This window comes from Chaetodon auriga, chromosome 3 (genome assembly GCF_051107435.1).
Source record: "Chaetodon auriga isolate fChaAug3 chromosome 3, fChaAug3.hap1, whole genome shotgun sequence".
In the NCBI taxonomy this organism is placed as follows: Eukaryota; Metazoa; Chordata; class Actinopteri; order Chaetodontiformes; family Chaetodontidae; genus Chaetodon; species Chaetodon auriga.
In genome coordinates this window covers 13,804,882-13,827,398 of record NC_135076.1, presented here as the reverse complement: position 1 = coordinate 13,827,398, position 22,517 = coordinate 13,804,882, and the positions used below count along the sequence as shown (strand labels likewise).

At 43.3% G+C, this 22,517-nt stretch overlaps 2 protein-coding genes across 3 annotated transcripts in view; both read right to left on the bottom strand.

Moving 5' to 3' along the window:
- Nucleotides 1-405: 405 nt before the first annotated feature.
- ndufa7 (NADH:ubiquinone oxidoreductase subunit A7) lies at nt 406-3,824 on the bottom strand. The gene is made up of 4 exons (XM_076722305.1): nt 3,719-3,824; nt 3,391-3,440; nt 1,435-1,572; nt 406-623 (listed from the first exon to the last, which is right to left on the bottom strand). The coding sequence occupies exons 1-4, from the start codon at nt 3,767-3,769 to the stop codon at nt 536-538; spliced, it is 327 nt and encodes a 108-aa protein (XP_076578420.1). The 5' UTR covers nt 3,770-3,824; the 3' UTR covers nt 406-535.
- A 666-nt stretch (nt 3,825-4,490) lies between these two features.
- The window catches only part of mast3b (microtubule associated serine/threonine kinase 3b), a 34,065-nt gene continuing 16,038 nt past the window's right edge, over nt 4,491-22,517 (bottom strand). For both annotated transcript variants that reach the window (XM_076725182.1, XM_076725191.1), the window contains 23 exons: nt 22,314-22,392; nt 21,037-21,194; nt 19,351-19,426; nt 18,774-18,983; nt 16,555-16,656; nt 15,450-15,582; nt 15,014-15,081; nt 14,390-14,481; nt 13,521-13,729; nt 13,198-13,336; nt 12,971-13,103; nt 12,683-12,848; nt 12,332-12,433; nt 11,846-11,968; nt 11,577-11,689; nt 11,293-11,459; nt 10,943-11,064; nt 10,616-10,816; nt 10,057-10,280; nt 9,737-9,859; nt 9,473-9,609; nt 8,821-9,005; nt 4,491-8,641 (listed from right to left, as the gene is read on the bottom strand). In XM_076725182.1, coding sequence (XP_076581297.1) covers nt 7,689-8,641; nt 8,821-9,005; nt 9,473-9,609; nt 9,737-9,859; nt 10,057-10,280; nt 10,616-10,816; nt 10,943-11,064; nt 11,293-11,459; nt 11,577-11,689; nt 11,846-11,968; nt 12,332-12,433; nt 12,683-12,848; nt 12,971-13,103; nt 13,198-13,336; nt 13,521-13,729; nt 14,390-14,481; nt 15,014-15,081; nt 15,450-15,582; nt 16,555-16,656; nt 18,774-18,983; nt 19,351-19,426; nt 21,037-21,194; nt 22,314-22,392 — 4,015 coding nt within the window. In that variant the 3' untranslated portion in view covers nt 4,491-7,688. The remainder of the gene's footprint in view (nt 8,642-8,820; nt 9,006-9,472; nt 9,610-9,736; nt 9,860-10,056; nt 10,281-10,615; nt 10,817-10,942; nt 11,065-11,292; nt 11,460-11,576; nt 11,690-11,845; nt 11,969-12,331; nt 12,434-12,682; nt 12,849-12,970; nt 13,104-13,197; nt 13,337-13,520; nt 13,730-14,389; nt 14,482-15,013; nt 15,082-15,449; nt 15,583-16,554; nt 16,657-18,773; nt 18,984-19,350; nt 19,427-21,036; nt 21,195-22,313; nt 22,393-22,517) is intronic.

Below are 22,517 nucleotides of genomic sequence, written 5' to 3'. Positions count from 1 at the left end.
CTGTGTTTGTATGTATGTGTGTTAACTGTCTACACACCGACACAGGTGTTTTCGGCCACGTTCGCTGATTTGAGCTCCTCGAGGCTGAAGTAGATGCAGTCTGTTGACGTCACGAAGCCCCATGAACCAGAACGTAGTAAAAATACACTCACTCAGGTACTGTAAGTGCAAACAGTACATGTGAACAGCTTGTGAAACGTCAGCTCCAACTCAACCAACTACAAAAGCAAAACCTGCTTAAACATGCGTGCATCAGTCTGATAGTCTAGGTTAACAGTCATCTGTCTACATCTGCACTCACCTCACACCCTGTGAGTCCAAACTATTTTTCCATTTACACACATACATGTCACATTTGATCAGTTCATAATATAACCAGAATAACCAGTTGGACAAAAAAAAACATAAATAGAAGACATTTTATTCACACTTTCTATTGTACAGGATAAAGCCAACACACACAATGGTCAGGCCTCTACAGCAGGATTGGCTGGAGAATTTAGGTTGTTGAAGCTGAAGGGGTTAATCCTGCTGCTCAGAGGTATGGCTGGTCCGTGGAGAGGGCTGGCGCCTTATACGTGGCACCTGGGGTCACTGGAAGCTTTGGGGCCTCAGCAACTTGACTAGAAGCAACCAGAAGAGTCGACAAAGTACAGAGGGTGCTTAAATATTCATTGCAAACAGAATATTTCAGTTATCAGTAGTAATATAGTTGTTTGAGTAAATTCCCACTTCAGCAGCAACAGGTCACTGTGAGCATCTCTGGCAGGTGTAATCAAACAGTAAGGATTACTCTGTGTGTGTGTGTGTGTGTGAGTGTGTGTGTGTGTGTGTGGCAAAAATGTGAAGAAATTTCTGATGCACACCTGTAAAGTTGGATTTACGTGTTTCCATGGTTAGAATGACCTTAAAAATCCAATCTAATATTGGTGTTTTACTACAGCCACACTCAAACCACGACGACTCCTCCTGCTCCTGGTTGTTTCCATGGGTCCCATCTTACTCACATTACTGCCTTCATTGTGCGGTCAGGTCAGAATAATATTTTTCTGTCATGTGAGTGAGTCACTCACAGCAGGTCAGAAAATCTAAGCCCACATTTGTACATTTTTCATCACTTTCCAATAGCTGTAAGTACGGTTTTGGTTAGCTGAGAAGCTGTAGGTGTTTAATGCAGCATAAATAAATTACATTTCCCATCACCAACTGGTTTTCACTCTATGACCATATAAGCTTTCTCTTCATAGACAGAAAACAGGTCACTGTTAAGAAATGGATGAGTAATCCAGCTGTGATCATCAGGTTTGTGTGCTCCGCTTCTTACCTTAATACATGTACGTAAAGAAAGGGGTAAATGGCTGCATTTATACAACATGTTTAACATGTGCATGCGGACCATTGGGTGCAATTTGGGTTTCACTGTCTTGCATTTACCTGCCAGCAGTAAGAGCTTTCTGTGAAGACATGACAACTGTGGCGGGCACAGACTCTCTGCGTCCATCTCTGGTGTAGTAGTAGTTGCTTGCGTACTTATGGCTTGGACCTACAGGCAGCTTTGGAGGTGGCTGTGTCCTGTAGAAAAAAAGCATTTTAAACAGAATGTAACTGCATTTCTGCTGTGAATGAAAGGTCAACTGGACAGTTTGTATGTTTTAGTGGCATCTAGCAGTGAGGTCGCAGATTGCAGCCTCGTGTATACCCTCACCTCACCCTCCCTTTTCAAGTGTGTAAAAGGCCACAGAACTCGCAAAAAATAAAAACACCCTGTGGAGCCAGTGTTTGGTTTGTCCATCATGGTCTCCAGGGAAGAGGACCAGCTCTCTCTGTAGATATAAAGAGCTCATTCCAAGTTAACAAAAACACTATTCTTATTTTCAGGTGATTATGCACTAATGAAAACATACTTATGAGAATTAGATTCAATTTCTGCCATATTCTGGAGGAGACTTCCTCAAGGGGCCATTCGAGAAACTGCAGGTTTGGCACTTAGTTGGCTTCATTGATATCATCACTTCAGATGAATTGTATTGCTATGTTTCAGCAGCACCAGCACTACTTAGTTTATTGCAGCCCTCATTTGTGGGGGGATGCTGTCACAGGTTCTAGTGAGATGACAAAATAGTATCCAGCAGGGTCCATTTTGGTTATAGATCCGTGATTTTGAGAGCTTAATGGATGCAAAATCACTGCACAAGCTTTAAAAACTTAACAGGAGCATTTAATTAGACTAACACAGTACATGGTCTGGTAGAGCAGGTGCTGCCTGAGAGGCAATTTTCAGAGTACATACGCCATAACTAGTCCACTTTAGCGTAGCAAAAATGAAATCAAGGTAAGTTTCAGACCTCAAAACTCTTAGGATGACCTCCACAGGTGGTGGTAAACCTACTGCAGCGCAGTGTTTCAAGTACAAGCCCTGATTAGCTGCCGTCGAGTTAACAAACTATACTAGCTGGATAATGCTCCAAATTAGGACGTCGAAGCTGTTGTGCCAGTTCCTGCTCTGACCCGCCGGTATTAACTGGACTTTAGGTGTTTCGGGAGACAATAAAACTGTCTTAAGATGAGCAACGTTAAGGGCACTGTGGGGAAGCTGAGTTCACCTGGCTAACAGTGACAAGTGCATGTAGTCTTTACAGGGTCGACAGACGGGGACTCCCAACTGAGTTCGCTCACGGACGCGTAGCCCCAGGTGGTTTAGACGATCTATCCCGCCGGATTATATTTCACGTATTATCATATATATACACTGCCCCCTGATTATATTTCACGTATTCGTGTCATTTATAGCATATATTATGTATTGGCACACGTATTATTTCTTAACCCCTGATTATATTTCACGTATTCGTGTCATTTATAGCATATATTATGTATTGGCACACGTATTATTTCTTAACACACCACTCCAGTAAGATTTCACGTATTATCATAGCATTGTATTTGGGAATACTTTTAGATGTATCTTTGCCCATCCCTGATTACTAGGCCTACAACAACAACAACAACTACTACTACTACTACAACTACTACCACAGATACTGAACGAAGGATACAGTACATCGTACTACCAAACCAGAGGCATGGCGAACTCAAGAGTATCTGTGATGTGACGTTAACTGACCGGAAACGGAAAGAGGATTTATCCACCACTTGTTAAAACGTAACGACAAAGTCAATTCATAGGCTAATGGTCATACTGTAGGTGTATTTGAAACAATATGTCACTAATTATATGTCAAATACACTTGTACGTAACAAAAAACTAACATAAAAAAGATAACTAGCTCCGTTATATGTCGGTGGGCTCGATAGTCTGGCTAGCGGGAGAGTGCCGACCGGGGATAGTCCCGCGTTGGGGTCGACAATCAGGGAATCCTTTACAGTTACCTCTTTGCAACCTCCTCATATCTCAGCTGCAGTTTGGCTTGCAGGTCGCGCTGAAAAAGAAACACAATTGGATTAACTACTCTAAGTATTAGTGATATCTGCTGAAAAACACACTATCAATACACACTAGCAAATTATCACTAACCTTTATTTATATGTATCTTAGCTAACTATCATCCAACTAGCTCGACTGGCTAACGTTAGCTCTTAAAAGGCGGCTAGAATCGTCAACCCGTTTGTTAAATTAGCAACTTCAAATCATCCGGTTGTTTAGTTCACAGTACGTCCCGGCACGGAAATAAACTTCGTCAGTGGCGGTGTTTCTTACCCCAGATAAAAAATTCCTCAGCCTCTGGATGAATCTGGTAGCAGTCGCCATGTTTGCTGTTGTGAAGGACACAGGACGTCTTCAGGGGAATCACGTTTCTCAGCACGTTACTGACACCTGGCGGCCCGGAGGGGAAACTGCTGCATTACAAACATGGACAGCAGCCTCACACAGAGCAAAGCCGCTTTAAAATAGTTAGTTGTAAAATGTTACAAACGATCAACAGGACATTTACACTGTTAATTCTAGCTGAAATAATGGCCTTTATTTTCAGGGCAATTACGCTTATAACAGCTGTATGGACTTCTGTTTCAAATATAAAAACCTTTATACAATATAAATGTTTAAAAACGTTTTGCAAATTGATGTTTTTCATTTTCAAAGTTCAATTTATTCATTTTTTGACAACACATGGACATGTCAGTGCTATGATTATAAAGAGAATTGTGTATTTGTGTGGTTGGTGTTCATCAGTAAATATTAAAAGCAAATTGCTGGCAAAAATGAAGCATTTGGTATGATTACTGTATGCTGAATTACATATATTTACCTCGTTCAGGATATTTTTTTGTCAGATGATTGCATATGGTGGAAAAAAATGTGAGAGATAAAAGAAGTCTAGCAGTGTGTTGCCGAGTATCACGTTTGAAATACCTCTTAAATTCATTACAGCCTGCATATTGCCCAATTATCTTCCCACATCAGAGCTGTGTAAGAGCACTAGATGTGATTAAAGAAAATTCATCATCAGTGAAGTCAGACTAAGGATGAGTCAAGGAGAAATACAAATTTTATTTGTTGCACAAGAAAACACAGTACAGGGGCGACAACGCCGATATACCATGCGATCAAGTCTTACAGATGTGTGCTCGTCTCATGCAGCATGCACCGAACAGAAGAGTCCACAGGAGAACACACGCACGTGAACAACAGTATGTCGTGCCTATTTGTTTTCTGAGAGTGAGTTTAACACCAGCTGAGACTCTAGTCTTTGCTGACCTCCAGTGAGCAAGCATTGACTACATTTACATTCACGGAAGAAACCAGGTTATTTGGAGAAATCCGGTGTGCATGCATGCATCTCCCAAACCTCCTGTCAAATCATTTTGGAAGTAAATCATATTTTCTGTGTTAGTGATCTATTATTTTACCATGAAGCCTGTTTACAGTACAGTTTAGAGTACAAGTTGTCTCTTATTGTGCAAATCTGACTGTATAAATTTCATAAAGAATGAATGCACTTCTACATTCATACTGTTTTACTCATCCCTCTGCAGCATTACTTTCCCTGTATGACATAATTTTCATGCAAATATGCACATGTGAAAATAGAAACATTGCAAATCAGGTTAAGTGTGCACATGGCTAAGAAATCAGGGTTTTCCAGCAGAAATCAAGCCGTTAACCTGGTTTCCTTTCATCCTGAAAACTAGGTTGCTCCTTTACGTGACATCTATGAAAGCAGGTATTTTCAAAAAGCTGACGATAAACCAGTAAGTTTAAGTGCATGTAAAGCACTGAACGCGTCTCAGCTTGGTGCTAAATTACTCTTTATGAACAGTTTCAAAAGAACAAAGCAAAACCAGATATGTCTGAGTGCTGTTTTCTTTCATTGTATCAAAGAGGGGAGTTTCATCATATACAGCCACAGGATACAAAATGTCTGTACAGTTCAAAGCATGTTTGTTCAATGTAAACAATTCTGTCAGACTGCAAAAACAACCGAGCCGTTTAGCGACACATTATCTCACCGCGCTGACACGACAACGGCATCCTGTAAAGGTCATCATGACATTAGTTTTCAAGGAGGAAGAAGGATTTAACACATCAACAATTCCCATCTTATAAAGTGACGACTCAAGAGAAAGTTGGTACAAAATACAGGACCGGCCACCATGGATAAGACGGTTAACATCAAAAATCTGTCTCTGTAGTGGAAAAACCGTGACGCACATCCAGTCTGTACCGGGTGTAAAACACTGTTACCTATTTTTGTAAAAACAGCCCATTCCCTCAAGGCAGACTTCCCAAAATCCTGGCGCCTGAAATTGTCATTGTGCATATCATGTCCTTCAACACATTTGGAATTATACATCCTCATTATCAAAATAAACATCAATATTTGTACAATACAAAGACATCAAACATTTGTTCAAAGAAGCCCTGGGTTTGGATTCGATGTACGAGTTTCCCTCTGCCATTTTCAGTTGACCTTTAACATTCACGGTAAAATACATTAGTGCACGTTTCCCCTGGATGTAAACATCACTACACAGTAGAAGAAGTAGGACTTTTACGCGTGGCATCGCTTACATGCTCATGTAGGGGTGAGGGGGAAAAAAAAAAAATCAAAGCTACAGTTTCAGGAAAAAAAAACAGACTCATGAGGATCCAACACATTCCCAGGTGCAACATGTCTTGTTACTACAAGTAAGAAGAGACCAAAAAATAAATACCAAAATGTTTTACACTGAGAGATTTTCCCTCCAGGCTCCGAAGAAGAAAACATCGACATCGACTTTGACTTAGCTGCTCTTCGTTCTTCCCGTACACGTTGGGTACAACATGTTATTACAGCACAACGCTGAGTCAGTGTTTACAGATGTTTACAGATGTGAGAACTTCATTTTTCATGAGAGGTTGTCAAGACAACAGTGCATAAAAACACACACACACACACACTTGGGGTAGAAAGTATGGGTTGAGATTCCAAACTATACAAATGATTTCAACGGACATTTGTTGTCAGAGATATGGCTTAGAGGAAACTGCACTGACATCATGGCACATAATACCCCGTTCAAATCAGCTTTATGATTGTACTTTAAAGTCTTCCTCTTACAGCGTCAGCGTGCAAAATGACCCTGCACTGACTGCTTCCACATGTAAGGAGAACGATGTCGTGACCGTGAATTCACACTGCAAGGAACATGACCAACAAGTCAATGGAAGTACTTCTATTGAGGAAGGTTTCAGAGAAACTTGGGCCACACAGCTAATCTGTTCACGTCCGTCTCCTATAAGACGAGCACAGTTCAGCACGTCTTCTGTCCCTACTCGTTTCATGAACAATAGTTTTGCAAATTGTTAGAATTAAAACTGTGCAAAGCTTCGAAGTGAAGAGAAACTTTCAAACTTGCTGCATGCGAAGTAGTGCTTGATGGCTTTGCCACTTTTGTCCAGGATGCGGTGCTATTGTAGGCTGAAGCAAAGCAGCAAAAACATCAATACTGTAGCTGTATACTGTAAACACCACAGAGGAGTCTGGCTGACTATTGATCAGAAAATCACACATCAGCCATGCTGCTCACAGTGTGAACCAGAGATCATTGTGAGGTTTATGGAGATCGAGATAGTCGCAGTATCACACTTATTGGAAGCTGCATTGTTCAGATCTAAACTGACAGCAAGAAGGAGAAAAAAAAAATGAACCACAACTTCAGCTTCTAAAATGGCTTCTCGCACCTTTTGGTCCTTCAACAATTATACCCAGCGTTATCAAACTACTCTGTGCGGTGACTATTTAAAAAATAGACATTTATTAAGAAAAAGACAATCCAGTCAAAAGACATAAAACCACATTTCATGGATACAAAAATGCTGAGCCTTGGCTATTCAACCAATGAGAACTTCCCTCTTTCCCTGTTACGAACTCATCATAGTTTACAAATGTAATAAATAAGACCAAAACATCTGCAATGTCTTGAGGCAAATATTTACAATTACAAAATTCAAGTAAAATCTTGTCCACTTGCTCTCAGCCAGACAAGTTGGTAAATGAGTTCACAACTTTTGAAAGAAAAAAAAAAATACGGGCAGTTGAAGTGAGTGTAGTTGTGAGTTGTCACTTTCTCAGATGCCCTTTTTGTGGAGTCTCCTCTGCGTTGCTCTCTGTTGAACGACCAACCTGAGGACCGGCGGAGCTGGGCTCTGCTGCCTGACTGCAGTCGGCAAGAGGACGTCCTGCCTGCTACGCCTGAGATGAGGTGACGCCCACCTCCTGCTCAGGCTTCTGGCTGGTCTCCTCTCCGTCTGAACACGGCTCCCACTCATCCTGCTCACTCTCCGTTGATCCCTGCACGGCGATCTGGGGCACCAGTGTGAACCTCCTCACCACTGGAACCTCCTGCTCCACATCCTCGCTGGTTTGGGGTTGCGTGAGCATCCAGGCCATCCTGTGCTGCTGCTGCTGCTCGTGTTGTGTTTGGGCTCCTGGGGTTGTGGTTGTTACTGTAACGGTGGTGTTGGTTTTCTCCTCTGGCTCATCAAAGCTCACCTCCTGCACCGCCTCCTGTTTCTTAAAAGAGTCCCGCCGCTCTGACAGGTTGAGTTTTCGCATCACGACCAGCTGCTCCGATCGTTCAATCCCAGAATCCCTCATCCTCTGGCCGATGTATCCCCCCAGCCTGCTGTGATCGGCACCAATGTAGGAGCCTCCGCAGGCGCCCTCTGCCTCCGAGTCACCCAGCAGGTCCCCCTCACCGTAAAAGGGCACTTCTAGAGTGTGCCTTCGGGGGGCGTATGACTTCTTATCAGCATGATACACACCAGACAGCTTCTCGGCTGACTGTACCCTCTTCAGCAGAGGAGATCGAGGTGGCTCGGCGCTGCGGGGCCGGACAATGTGTCTAACGATGGTGGGCGGGGACAGGGTTTTGCCATGGTAGGTGTGAAGGGTTTTGGCAAAGCCAGAGAGCGGAGAGGGAGAGCGCTGTGGAGAAAGAGGCTGGGTGGAGGCTGAAGAGGAGTTGCAGGCCAGGGGCGAGGGGGGAATGTTGCTGGTTGACTTCCGGCGGCCCACCTTGGTGTAGCGCTGCGTGCTGAGTTTAGAGCCCAGGCCGTGGAGAGAGCTGGGCCGGATGTGTGCAGCGGGGGAACTGGGAGAACTGGAGCAAGGAGACGTGCTCTGAGGGGAGATATTGTCTGGGAAGGAGAGGAAAAACTTTCAAATATTGCACATCACAAGAAAACCTCAACATCTGACCATATTTACACACAGAAGCTCACAACAGCACTATCCATAATGCAACCATAAAGCCTCGAGTGCCGCCTGTTTTCACATCTTAAAGTCAACAGTGCGTCTGCAGTCACACTGAGCTCACCAAACGCCTGATGGTCGGGTGCGGGGCTCCGGCAGGGTGTTGAGGGGCCAGGGGAGAGGCTGTGTGTTGGGGAGCCTGGGAGACTTTCGCTGGAGGAAACAGAGTGGTGGAGACCTGAGGAGAAGCTGCGACTGCTGTGCATCACTGTGCTCTGCTTGGACAGTTTCTTCAAGATGCTCCGTCGCCTGGAGGAAGACGAACACTCAGATATGTGATATTACGTCACACTATGAGTACAGCATTTAGGACATTGTGAATTTCTGTTATCAGCTTTATCTTGATTTTTTTGTAAATGAACTGCTTTATCTGCTTTATTTTCGGTATTACAAGAGTGCATACTGGTGATCTGTATGTACTGACTATTAATCTTTTGCCAATCCCTGTACACATTTTCAAATGATTAATGACAATAAAAACCTATATATTTTGAGTAAAAATATTCACCAGTACAATAGACTGTACCATGCAGTGAACGTAATCAAAGCAATATTACATTGCTGCTAAACTTCACTGAGCAGTGTCTAACACTAGAGGGAGACACAGCACTGACGTTTGCAGGTTAGCTTTCCTGCAGACCTGAAAAAGTAAACAAGCGATGAGTAACACTGCAGAGCAGAAGGGACGGACAGAAAAGCAAACCTCAGATTTTCACCTGTCATAATTATCTCTCCTCTTGCTCTTCTTGCTGCGACGAGCCATTTTGCCTTTGTGTTTGGTCTTTCGAGCTGGACCCACTTTGATTGACGTGTTCTCAAGTGCTATGGTCTGAAGCGCCACCTTGCTGCCACTCTGCACATTTCATAGGAGGCAAAGAATGATTCATTTGTGTTAAGGGCGACACAACTCAACTTGAAGTGAATCCCAAAATAAACAGATGATGACAACCTGCCGCAGCAGTCTGAGTGAGTTGCTGTACCTTCAGCAGCAGTTCTATCATCTCAGGATGGGCCAGGCCTTGGACAGACTCTCCGTTCATGTGGGTGATGAGGTCTCCAGCACGGAGACCTGCCTGGTGAGCTGGGCTGTCCTCCTCCACACTCTGTTAAAACAGCAACACAGCGAGTGAGTTTCGTTTGAGCATTACATAACCATTGTTATATCTCTCTTCCGGCTTAATGTAATCAGAGTAAAGCACATTACTTGACAAGGACATGACATTTAAAACACCTCAGGCCTAATTAAAACAGCGTGTCTTGTGAGGCGGACGGCAGTTGTAAATCTTGTGGTGACACCTACCGACACCATGTGATGCACCGTGTAGACGTCGCTGTCGCCCATGTAGACCCGGATGGCCTGCAGGGTGAAGCCGTACTTCTTCCCTGAGGTGTGAATGACAATGGGAGGCCTCAGGCTGCCAGGGCTGAGTGACAGGTCACGGCTGGGGGAGGAGTCACGGGACGAAGGGTTGGAGGACAGGGAGCGTGGGGAGATGGGACTGGGCTGGAGGCCGCCAGAGTCGTCTAAAGGAAACACAGGATCATAGCTTCCTGCCTCAGAAAGGGCTTTTTATCAAGAGTGCTACGATTGAAATGTAAATAGTAAACTGAGCTGTTAATATTTGTCTCTGGTCAGTTACTTTAATTATTTTTACATGTTTTACTTCCATAATTACAAATATTAGAAGATATTACATGCTTATATTTTGTTAGTCTATCTATTCAGACACATAAGGGTGACACTAGGTTCTGGATCTGGAGGTGCTATTTCTGTGTGTACCACTTAACACCAGTGGCACACTGTCACGTTAATTCTGTCGTCTGCTTGACTCTGAGGTGTTGATAATAACTTCACGCACCTGTAGTGATGATGAGAGACAGGGCTGACACAGAGGCTGATTTGGGAACCTTCCCTCCGCAGGGAAGCCTCTGTCTGTCCGGAGTCTCCAGCTGGTTACCGAAGCGTCGGGGGCCGGTCGGCTCTTTGGGTGATGAGTGTTTGGCCCCAGTGCTGTTGCTGCGAATCCTGATCCTGCGGAGGTTTGACACCACCACCTCAGCTGCAGGAAACAGGGGTTAAAAGGTAAACAACGTGTAAAAATGTTCAAAGTTCATGCATCTAATCGAAGCACTGACACATGTTGTGAACAGAAAAGTCAAAAACATCATCGTCAGTCTGGATTTACCTTCATCATCTGTGGAGAGGGCAAAACGGGGCATGGTCTCCAGGCTGTGGGTGCTGCTCATCACCAGAGGACTGGTGCTCCTCTCAGACTGGGAGGAGCTGGAGGAGGCCCGAGGGCGAAGGCTACAAACAGAGAAAGACCAGTTGGAGGAGTAAATCAGAGAGTCAAGAGTCCAAGTAATCACACAACAGCACACAAACACAGTGTTTTGATTGCTTGCTGAATTTACACAAACACAAGAGGATTCTTATTGGACGGCTAACAGTTACTATGGCTGGTTTTTCAGCAGCAATTCAATCATCAATAAAAAGAAAGCAGCTTATGATACTCAATATGACACCTGTGCCTACCTGGCCATGCGTCCCGCATGTCTGCGCTCCACACTGCCCTCTGCTGGGCTCGGGGAGGGGCTGAGTCCTCCCACGTCCCCGCGGTCCTCCTTGTCCTCACTGTGGCTGCGGTCAGAGGAGAAACTCAGGTTGGATGGTGTCGCCAGATGTTCTGTGCTGCTGTAAACCTGTAAGGAGAGAGGGTGTGGAATAGAGAGCTGAGCTGAGTGTTGAAGAGTTTTAAGATGAAGTAATGTATCATCTAGCAGCCAGGCTAGAGGCCCTCCACCCCTTTTAGCCCTTACCTTGCTGAAGCGATGTGACCAGGAGGCAAACTGTCTGATTTCCAAGGAAGACTCTTCGTCATTGGTTTCCTCATCCTCATCAGAGGCCAAATGATGGTAACGCTCTGAGCGAGCTGAGAACAGGAAGAGAAGACACTCAAATTGTTGGCTGTATGCTAGCAGATACCGTATTTTGGTCTAATGTGTTTTAATGTGGGACAAAAAAACCCCACTCTTTAAGCCTGAATTCAGCACCAGTTAGAATTAAGATAATCACAACTGCAACCTACTGTCAAAGTAGCTGGTGTCATCCTCCGCCTCCAGCTGGGGGATGAATTCAGCTTTCTGCCTCAGGAGTCCATTCCAGTCAAAACCCAGGAAGAAGGGGTGCTGTTTGACCTCCGAGGCTCCACCTACAACCACACAGTTTACACGACTTTTGACATTTTGTGACTTTAAGAGTTTCATAAAAGTCAAGAGGTAAATTGCATTTGACACAAGGCTTAAAATCAACTTGATTTGTGTTTCTCATTTGCATCTCCAACTTTATCTTCTAAATTCCGTTTTTTGTTGGGTCATTCTTTCAATTCTGGATTTACATTTGCAATTAATAAAACTAATCAATATAACTATGTCCTACTTCCCTACTGCTGCTACAAAATCTTGTACAGAGTTTTAGGATTGTGAGAAAACACCCTCATTTTTCAGTATCAGCCTGTATCAAACGCCATCTGCAGCTTTTCTCATGTGTTAATCAGCAGTAAACTGAGCAATACCGGTTCCAAGTCGGTCTAAAGGACTCTGTCTGAGCAGGCGGGTGATCAGGTCCTGGGCATCAGTAGGTAACGCATCGTCTCCTTCTGGCCAAATTATGTCATCTGAAAAAACATGACAGAGAAGCTGGAGTGATGAGCATGAAATGATAACATAGCTTCTGAAAACAAAAACAGCTAAGCTCCATTTTTGTACAAATACAATCTGTGCTGGCAAATCATTTCCATATCTTGTTATTGGCATACAACAAAACATTGTTTCTGATGAAAACAAGCTCAAGGTTTTTAAGTTTGGCGACAGATTGTAAACTTAACTCCTCTGCCTCCAAAGATTTAACTCATTTCAGAGCTCACCACTGACAACTTGTCCAAAAAGCTCTTCAGGAGTGTCTCCAAAGAACGGAACACAGCCGACCAGGAATTCATAGAGGATGATCCCCATCGCCCACCAGTCCACTGGCTTCCCATAGCCCTGCCTGAGGATCACCTCTGGGGCAATGTACTCTGGAGTGCCGCACACCTGCACAAGCACACCCACACAGGTAAGTTTTGGGGAACAGAAACAGCTGCTTCCATTATCACTGCTGCCCCAAATTAGTGTTGTTTGACTCACTGCGAAAAGATGTTTTGAACCAGCCTCACCTGCTTGTCAACAAACTCTCTGGTGTCTTTCTCTATGTGGCCCTCGTACAGGTTGGTGGTCATGTTCATCAAGCCAATTTTGGACAGGCCAAAGTCTGTCAGCTTGATGTGGCCCATGGATGTAATCAATAAACTGTTGGGTGAAGAACAAGTACAAAATTAATAAATAAATAGATCCATCGTCAACGTAAGCAGTTCGTTAAGTGGGAGCTGGTTTGTGTTCTCACTTGTCAGGTTTGAGATCCCGATGCACAATGCCATAGTTGTGAAGGTACTCCAGGGCCAGGACTGTTTCAGCGAAGTACATCCTTGTCATTTCTACAGGCAGTGGGCCCATGTTCTTCAGCAGGTTGGCACAATCTCCACCTTAATGACACAGAAATACAGATAACCATAAGCACTGTGTTCATTTTCATTCCTGCTGCTCGGACTGATCTATAATCAGCTCTTATTTGTAGTTGTACATTTCCATTATACAGATTATACAGACACAAATGTCCAAATTGCAAACATACATATAAAACAGCCAACAGCAGTCCCTCTGCTTTACCTTCCACATACTCCATGACCATGCAGAGGTGTCGTCGCGTCTCGAACGAGCAGAACATGGAGACAACAAAGGGGTTCTCTGCAAAAGTTAGGATGTCTCGCTCCACGAAAGCCTGCTGGATCTGGTTCCTTAGGACCAGGTTCTGACGATTTATCTTCTTCATGGCAAACCGTTGGCGGGTGTCCTTGTGGCGGACCAGATACACGGCCCTGTCAGAAACCACAGGAGCCACATTAGACCTACTATTTTACACTTAACAGTCAAAAGGCTTCAAGGAAACTACCCTCACCGGAAACATGGGCAAAGATAAGGGGTTGAAGTTTTTCTCACTGACTACTTGCAGATACTTTTAAGTACAAGTGTAACTTTTACTTCTGTGATTAAAAATTCCCTTCACCTTATTCTAATTCAACCCACGGCTGCATATGTGGGATATCTCTGCATGAAGCTGCCTTTGCTTTGTCACGATCAATCCACCGCCTCCCTTACAGGCAAAGTGGATGAAATTTGAATGAAATTTTGGTATTTTTCTCTCTGAAATTCTTGCCTGTCTCACGTGGGGCAGTGGGGGTAAGTCCAGTACTCGCAGAATAAGGTCACATGCTGCCATGTAATAAGCTGAAAGACACCTTGTCGGGGGACAATGTAATGAATCATTTGTAATGATTTAATGTGATGAATAAACACGCTGAGGCCACAATGCAGCAGATTTTCAAGGAACATCGGTGGTATATTTCCTGCCTTTCAACTTATTTTCAATCTTGGAAGTATTTGGAGCTTTTAAACCAATTCATTAAAAAAAATAAATAGAAAACTGATAATAAAGCCTAGACAAAACAAAGAAAGCTGAAACAATGGCCCTTTCTTACCCGTAAGCTCCATTACTGATTAGCTTGATGGTTTCAAAGTCACTCTCAAGAGGTTTCCTTCGAGTTGGTGTCAGCGTCTGTGGGGCCTTACTCTAGAGAGAAGAAGCAGAAATGTTTTGCTAGTGGCTGTTTATGGGCAAATTAAAAATATAGACACACATAGAAGCAATCAATAGTTAGTTGGTTTATTACAGTATAATTACTATTCAAGGGCCTGGACGAACTTGTAGTCCTGATTTCATGGTTTTCACATTTTTGTCCATATCTCCGAAATATAAATAAAACTGAACTGACTTGATGCCTGACTTTTGATACGACCCATTTCAGAGCAAGTTTGAGATTTATTTTCACTTTAAACATGTCTTGGCTTTCTGTTGCCCAAGCGAAAAATAAAATAAAAAGAACTCTCTGATTTTAAATACCCATGGTTTCCTTTCACACTAAAATGGGTCACTGGAAACCAGAGAAAAATAAAGTGTCCTCTGGAAACACACTGAGCACAGCAATCAGAGGTGGCTGAAAACAGTTTAAAACAAAAGATGAAGAAGAAGGCATGTGTTCAGAGTGCATCTATTCAAACACTGTGCGCGCGTTCTGGTAGTTGGGAAAAAAGTGAAAGTTTACCTCCACGTGAGCGTCGGGTTCCACGGACACGGACGCACTGGCATCATACTGTTCGAGCTGTACCATGTCTAGAAATAACAGAGCACGACAGACAGTGTTTAAGGTTACTGTAAAGAGTCTTCAGCTCTCACCATTAACCTTTCCTCCTCGAACTATTTCAGTGAACCTGATGTACTACTACACCATCAGCATATTTATGTGGCGGTACAAGCTGGACGAAATCTTTAAACCGACTCTGAGTGAACCTGAATTTCAGGTTCCGTTCAGGCTGCAGGACTACTTTCCCCAGTCAGAACAATAAATTAACAAACTCATTTCTGTTACAGCTTGTGCTGCCAGGTGTGCTATCAACTCTGAGCCACGTGTAAGGGAACAAGGGTTCCCTCCACTGCAGAGTGAGCTGAGCGTAAGGCTTCCCTCCATGACAGAGCTTTACCTTCTAATGGGTCCCGAGTCAAACCCAGCTGGCTGATGATGTACCGCGGGATGTCCGTCTTGATTCCCTGCCCAACTTTGGCATGACCCTCTGCAGCCTCGAGTAAGTGGTAAAACTCTTCTGGGTCAAACTCCTGTGAACAGCATTCAAGTCTCATTAAAGTGGACTTGCTGAAAAAATATATCCTACCAGACTGAACTCAAAGCAGGAAACAGGAAAAGGCAAGTGTTTCATCTGTATGACGGGTACAAGTCAAAGGGTAGAAAACTGCAGCCTTAAGGATGACCAGCTTTCCATCCAAGAGGCTTCAAGTCCAGTCAATTTACTCACATAATTAAGAAGCACAGACCTCCGCCAAGGCCAAGAGTTCACTCCTCTATAATACGCAAATCTGCAAGTGCCACGACTATACATGTGTGGATAAACAGAGTTATATCAAAAGCTGAAGCCTCATAATCTCATCTCATCTCATGAAGACTGCTTTCTGTACAAAGTTTGAGCAGCTACATGTGTCGATTACCAAGAGGATTACTGGTACCTGTGAATGTGGACTGTGATATGGCGTTTTGTCACTACTGAGCTTCACGACTATCAACTGGATTTTAAGATGTCTGGTATTTATTCTGTCAGGGCCAAATGTCCATTTTCACAATGTTAATGAAAGTGAAAAAATCTTTGTGTATATGCTCCAACACTGAATAGACTCTTCCTTGGCCCATGTTTAACCCTTCCACCAAGTTTCATGAAAATCAGGACAGTAGTTTTTCTTTAGTCCTGCTGACAAACAAACAAACTGAACCAACAACATAACCTCCCTGGTGGAGGTTATTACGCTCTGGTGGTATTAAGCCATGTGGATATTTTTGGATTCATGGGTTGAGGTTTTGAGATATCTGAGCCTTTATCAACTGAAGGGGAAAGAGTGAAAGTTTAGTAATACTGTAGAGATCATCAGTTCATGTTCTGGTGACACACATTCACTTTCTAAGAAAACAAATCTCAGAATCTCATTTCAATCCTTCTTTAAGAAGAACCAATTTCTACTCATTTCAATCAAAGTAATCTCATTTTCGATGAAGAAGAGATTTTCTCTTCCTCAGCTTACCAGACACTCCAGGAGGCGAGCGGGCCGAGAGATTATGATGAGGATCTTCCTGACCAGCTGGATGATGATGGTCACCTCCTCACTTTCAGAGCGCTCATAGGCCTGGAGAACAGAACAGGGGCAACAAAGGGCCAAGTTTATTGATGCAGTACTCTTGACCAACTTTAGAGTTTGTTCAAGTGTTGTTACAACAAAATTCTTAAAATGGAGTGACAAGAAAAGTAAAAGAGAAAAAGGGAAATGGTTATTTTCATGTTACCATATTTTGAGACATGGTGTCAAAGATGGCATCTCTGCATCTTTGATGATAAAATGCTGAAATTCTCTGTCTGATGTCTACAAAATGTTTTCAAATACACTTCATTAATAAGAAATGTCTGTGCATTTTGATGCTGTTTGTAAAATGTTCACAAAAGGAAAAAACTACGCAAAAAGGATGTGAACCTTCTTTGTCATTAGGGCTTAGTTGTGTTAGTGGAAAATAAGAGATCAAAAGGATGGGGCACACTTTTCCACCACCCAGTGCCACCTCCTCCACCTCTGAAAAAAAAAAAAGATTATAGCAGAAGCACTGCTTCGTACCAAAACAGGAAATACAAATATATAAAAGCGTCTGTTCAAGTGTTCAGATGGCGACGGCTTTAGAAGAAATATGAGCACAGACACTGCTTTACAGTTGCATCAGAGAAGACATCACGTTAAACAAAGGGAATAATTAGAAAAATTACTGGGTGGAGTCACCCACAGCCTCTCTTTCAGACCACTGGACAGTCTGTACTAATGAAACGGTGCCTTCATGGTGCACTACGCATTTGTGTCCAAGTCACGTACAGCCAGGACCATGGTGAGACTAATACTACTCTTGTCCGTCTGTTAAATATAAGGCTACAGTGCGGTTATCTCAGCTTAGCATAATGACTGGAGACAGGAGGAAACAGCTCGCCTGGCTCTGCCAAGAGCCAACAAAGTCTGTCAACGAGCACCTCCAAAAATGTCAAACTTTTCCTTTAACTTTCTCGGTCAAGCCAGACCCGTAATCCAATGTGAATGTCAGAATATGGAAGAGAAAGACAAGAAAGTCTTTTTACAAGAAAGCCACAAAGCCAATTACTCAAACAACTGTGTATTATACGACTGAAAACACAGAGTCCTCACATGCTCAGTGTGCCGTCAGTAGGAATCTGGTTAAGTGGTAAAAGTTTTGTTAAGCCGTTTTATTGTCGCTGTTCTCAATTCCCACAGATCTTTACACTTTAGACTTTAGTCTGCTTCTTTATTGATCCCAATTTGGGAAATTATTTTGTTGCAGTAGCAATTAAACATACAGACAAGCACAGAATGTATACAAAAAAGTAATAAAAAAATATAAACAGGAATAACACTAGTTTGTTAAAACATAAGTTTAACTACATATACAGTTGTATAATATGTATTTTAATGTATAATACATATTATATAATTTTATAATAAAAATATAATAGAACTAAGAATATAAACAAGTATTTACAGCAAAAAATTTGTGCAGTTTCAGATGCAGTAGTGCAGTAGTGCAGATAATATGTAAAATATTGGTGTTTTTGAGGTTGGTGGATTAACTGTTTAAGTTGCTATGTTCTTCTAGTTTAGATTTTCTCTGATGAAGTCTCTAAAATAAAGCATCACAGCTGTCATAAACTGAAAGTCATTTGCATTACTTCATACATGTATGTGTGTCATTTTACCCAACACTTGCTAACAAAATGACCTTGGCACACAGAGTGAATCTACAGGTTTGCGCGTGTGTGTGTGTGTGTGTGTGAGACAGCATTTGTTCCACTGTATGGGAACAGACTTATCAGTTCAGCTGGAGGTACAGCGAGTCGGCCGTGCCTTCTGTCTGACAGCATGCAGAGGAACAGGGGGAGAGGTTGCTATAGAAACTAACATTTTATCACAACACAGATAAGATGTGTGACAAAAAGTACCTCTCACCGTCTCTGACAATTTCCACTACCAGATCTATTGTATGCGCCTTTGGCTATCAGACAGTTATCGAGTGACGTGCCTCGATGCACATTTCGCCGCAGCTCGATCGATCACCTTTCATAACTTCCTCACATCCAAGTGTCCAGATGAAGAGTTCACGTGTGGTAGCTCATCAGCTGATGCTTAAAGCAACTAAAAAAGCCATTTTGACCCACATGATTTCTCCATCACAAATCACCTGGCTGTTTCCTCACCTCGTGAAGCAGCTTCTCCAGCTTCTCCTGCAACTCAGCGAAGTAGCGGGAAGTAACCAGGCCTTTCTGGGACTTGTCCAGACAGTCTCTGACCAGCTCAACTAACTGGTGCTGGATGAAGCCCAGCACCCCGTCAGCCAAAGGGAGGGAGCTGTCTGGAGAGCAGTGGGTGATAATCTCAAACAAGCGCTCCTCCATCTGGGCTGTGGCCTGCAGGGAGGACAAGCACACAAACACACAGTCAGGGTATTTAAAGGGACCAGTAATTCGGATTTTTACTCTGCGTGGCACCAAATGTCCGTAATATTTCCGTGGGTGGATTCATATGCTGTTGACCGAGTGATCATTTAGCCACCTGCTGATGTTTGTGGCTTTCCAAGCTCAGTTTTCCATCCAGTATTCTGATATTTAAACAATAACTGTCCAACATGCTGTGTGTAAAGACACTTCACTATGTCTACAGTACGTCTTTCAAGTGGATTAACAACCAATGTTTTTGTGATGGTGGGACAACACATGTTCAACAAACTGGGAAATGAGCACATGCATGTCTTTGCTGCAATCTTCTAGTGCGTACCTTTGGAAAACGTTCTCTGTAAACATGGTTCATCATGACAATCTCATTATCAACAGAGACAGTCGACCGCCCAGGGCTGCAACAGAGACAAAACAATAGATTAGTATACTTGAATTGATCAGCAAATGCATTTTGATTTTTACCAAATACACAATCAAATCCAACTCTCCTCTGGCCTACTGAGATAGGACGCGTGTGAAAGTGGTTATGTCATCGAGGCCATCAGTCAATTCAGCTCAACCCACCCAAACATACAAACATCAACTCGAACCTCACAGCTTGGGTTTGATGGAAGAGTTTTTTTGAGGTCAACATCTACACTTGTACTTTTGATCCAAGCTGCCAAACCAACACTGTGAGCCAACATTCGATTTCAGTAGTTCTTAAGCTGGTAAAGCTACATTCAAAGCGGATTCACGGTCAGGTTTTGATGTTTTCCTTTTAGAGGTTTCTACATCGACAGCAGAGGTTTCTTCTGGTCAAACCGTGTAAACAAGAAACACTGCCTGATTAGTCATTTACTGCAAAACCACTTCAGTATTTAGGCAGTAAGAGGTGTGCATTTTGTACAGAAAACCTTGCTTGATGAAGCTTCAAACAGAACAGATGGAGGGAAAACCTATCACATGCAAACAGGCTCCCTAAGCCATTTTTTGTCATGAAAGACACCTCTGTTAGCCTGGCTGGCTGCTGCCCAGCACACACTGCTGCAGTTCACTGTGGCTCTCTGCATCAGGCCCCTCACCCCCCTAAACCGCCCCCACCGTCGACTACAGTTCATCAGCTAGATCCCTGAGGCGCTCTGCTTGCTAGCATGCCCACGCACGGCACACCATGGTGCCAGAACACAGAGCATTCAGGCATCGCACAAACAGCTCAGAGCAGCACCAATAGACAAAAGTTGTCAAAACCACACAGCTCTGCAGCCAGATCTCCACCTGCCTGCCAGCCAACAGGCATGTGCACTCGATCTGTGGCACTTGAGACGCAAAATGTTTTGGTCATACCAACGCACAGACATCATGACATCTGAAAGTCTACTGGTACATAATGACACCAAGGTCCTCATGAACAGAGCAAAACATGCAATCTCTGTCCAAAGTTAATCTAAAATGTTTTCCACAACAAAGAGGTAGTTAATCCCTTATGCAGGATTACTGCATTTCATCTGTATAAAATATTACTGTCATTAGTTTAATGACAGGCCAAGAAACAATGTAAAACAGATGTTTAGACTTGGTTCAGTCTGGACTGTGAAACAAGTGGTTTTGATGAGAATATACGAGACCAAACCATTATCACGTTTCCCATCTCAGAGTGGATCTATGGCATAAGAACAGAGACTTGAAAAGGTACGATTCACTGTCACATTCCCTTTACAACCCCAACTCCACTGAGTGTGAGTCAAAAACAATCAGGAAATGATCACATTCTGCTTTACTTATGTTTTATACAGCATCCCAGCGTTTTTGGACTCATGGTTGGACAAGTGATCAGACAGGATAAACATTAAGCAAGAGTTTCATGATTGATTTCACAAATGTAATCATCTAAATCTTTGATATATTGAGCAGTAATTACCTTGCAAGCACATTTTTCTAAAATTAATACATAGCATTATAGAAGGAAACAGTCTAGCTGCCGACAAGACTTATTCCAATGCAAGGTGGATTCAGCATCAGCTACCTGAGGCTCCGAGATCGAGGTCGTATGACCGTCGTGGGCCGCCCATCCTCGTCGGTCATACTGTCTGTGCTGCGGAAGTGTTTGAAGAGGAAGTGCAGCTCATCTTGTGTCGGCTGGTAGGGGAGCTGGTGAAGGCGCTCCTGGGAGGACGAGGAGGACTGCAGATGCAAACAATCTGTCAGTCAAGCAAATTTCACCTGATTTTTACCGTCAAGTGATCTATTATTGAATTTCAGACTGAAAAGGCCTCAGCGACAGAAAAAAAGTCAGAAATCATTTTCAAAAAACCAACGACTCAAAATCCCTTTATGTTATTTTCTAGTTAATGACGACAGCAGAATCGTGCACTCTGTGCCAACAAGAGGCCAACGACCAACTGATAATACGCCTGAGACACTGAGTAAACTCCTTTCAAGCTGAACGGGACATGGTGAAGGCTGTCGACAATCTATTGCACTTCTCAGCCCATGTGTCCTGAACAGAAGAGGGTCAGCAGGACAGCATCTGTGAAGTCTCTTTTTAATGCCTCAGTATAAAGAGGGAAGTAAGGGCCACTGAAGAGCCCCATTGTCCCCACTGACCTCTGAGCCTGGGCCTGGGTCTACCCAATAAACGTCCTAATAATAGCTGCACATGGCAGACTTTCACCACAGAGGCAGCAGACCCCCCCCCCCCCAAACAGCTCATTTGAACGCAGTTTCGTTACATCATTCGACAAACTAATACAACTACAGCTTCATTCTCTGTAAGATGTTTGATTTAATATTCTATCACATTTATCATCCCAAAAACCTTCAACAGTCATTCAACAATACTTTTCAAATACTACACAATTAACATCAGATGAGGCCAAGTTAGCATAATTACCAAAGCTCAAAAACTAAAAAAAACAAAAAAAAACAACAAAACTGTGAATATGACAAATATGTGATGTGAGGTTTTGTGGAAAACCTGTCATAAAATACTGTCACTTAAAGTATTTGATCTAATAACTCAAACAGCGAGAGCAGGCTCACACACACACACACACACACTTAATTCCTATCTCATTAACATGCAGAGACTGTGTGTATTACTTCTAACACTGAGTTCCACAGACTGGGAGAATGACTAACTCAAGCAGATGATGGAGGAAAACAATTAACAGTTTGTCATCTCGGGCTTGGCGTTCGCACGCATTAGCATGAAAGTGCTATTTGGGCTGAGTGAGGTGTTAGAATTGCCTGGCCGCCACATATCGACCAGGGAGGATAGTGCCATGTTTTGGGATGACTTACAGAGACAGTGGAGCTCGGCGGGTTTGTTCCATAGCCAGACGAGGGGAGGGATGCCAGGGACCATCTCCGGCCCTCAGCTCTGAGAGGAACAGACATGCGTGTTACATAAGCCTCAGCAGTATTGGCATTAGTTAGCATTTCATATGTGAAACTCCTTACATAACAGACGGAGGAGTCCTGTGACTACGAGAGCATGAAATTAAT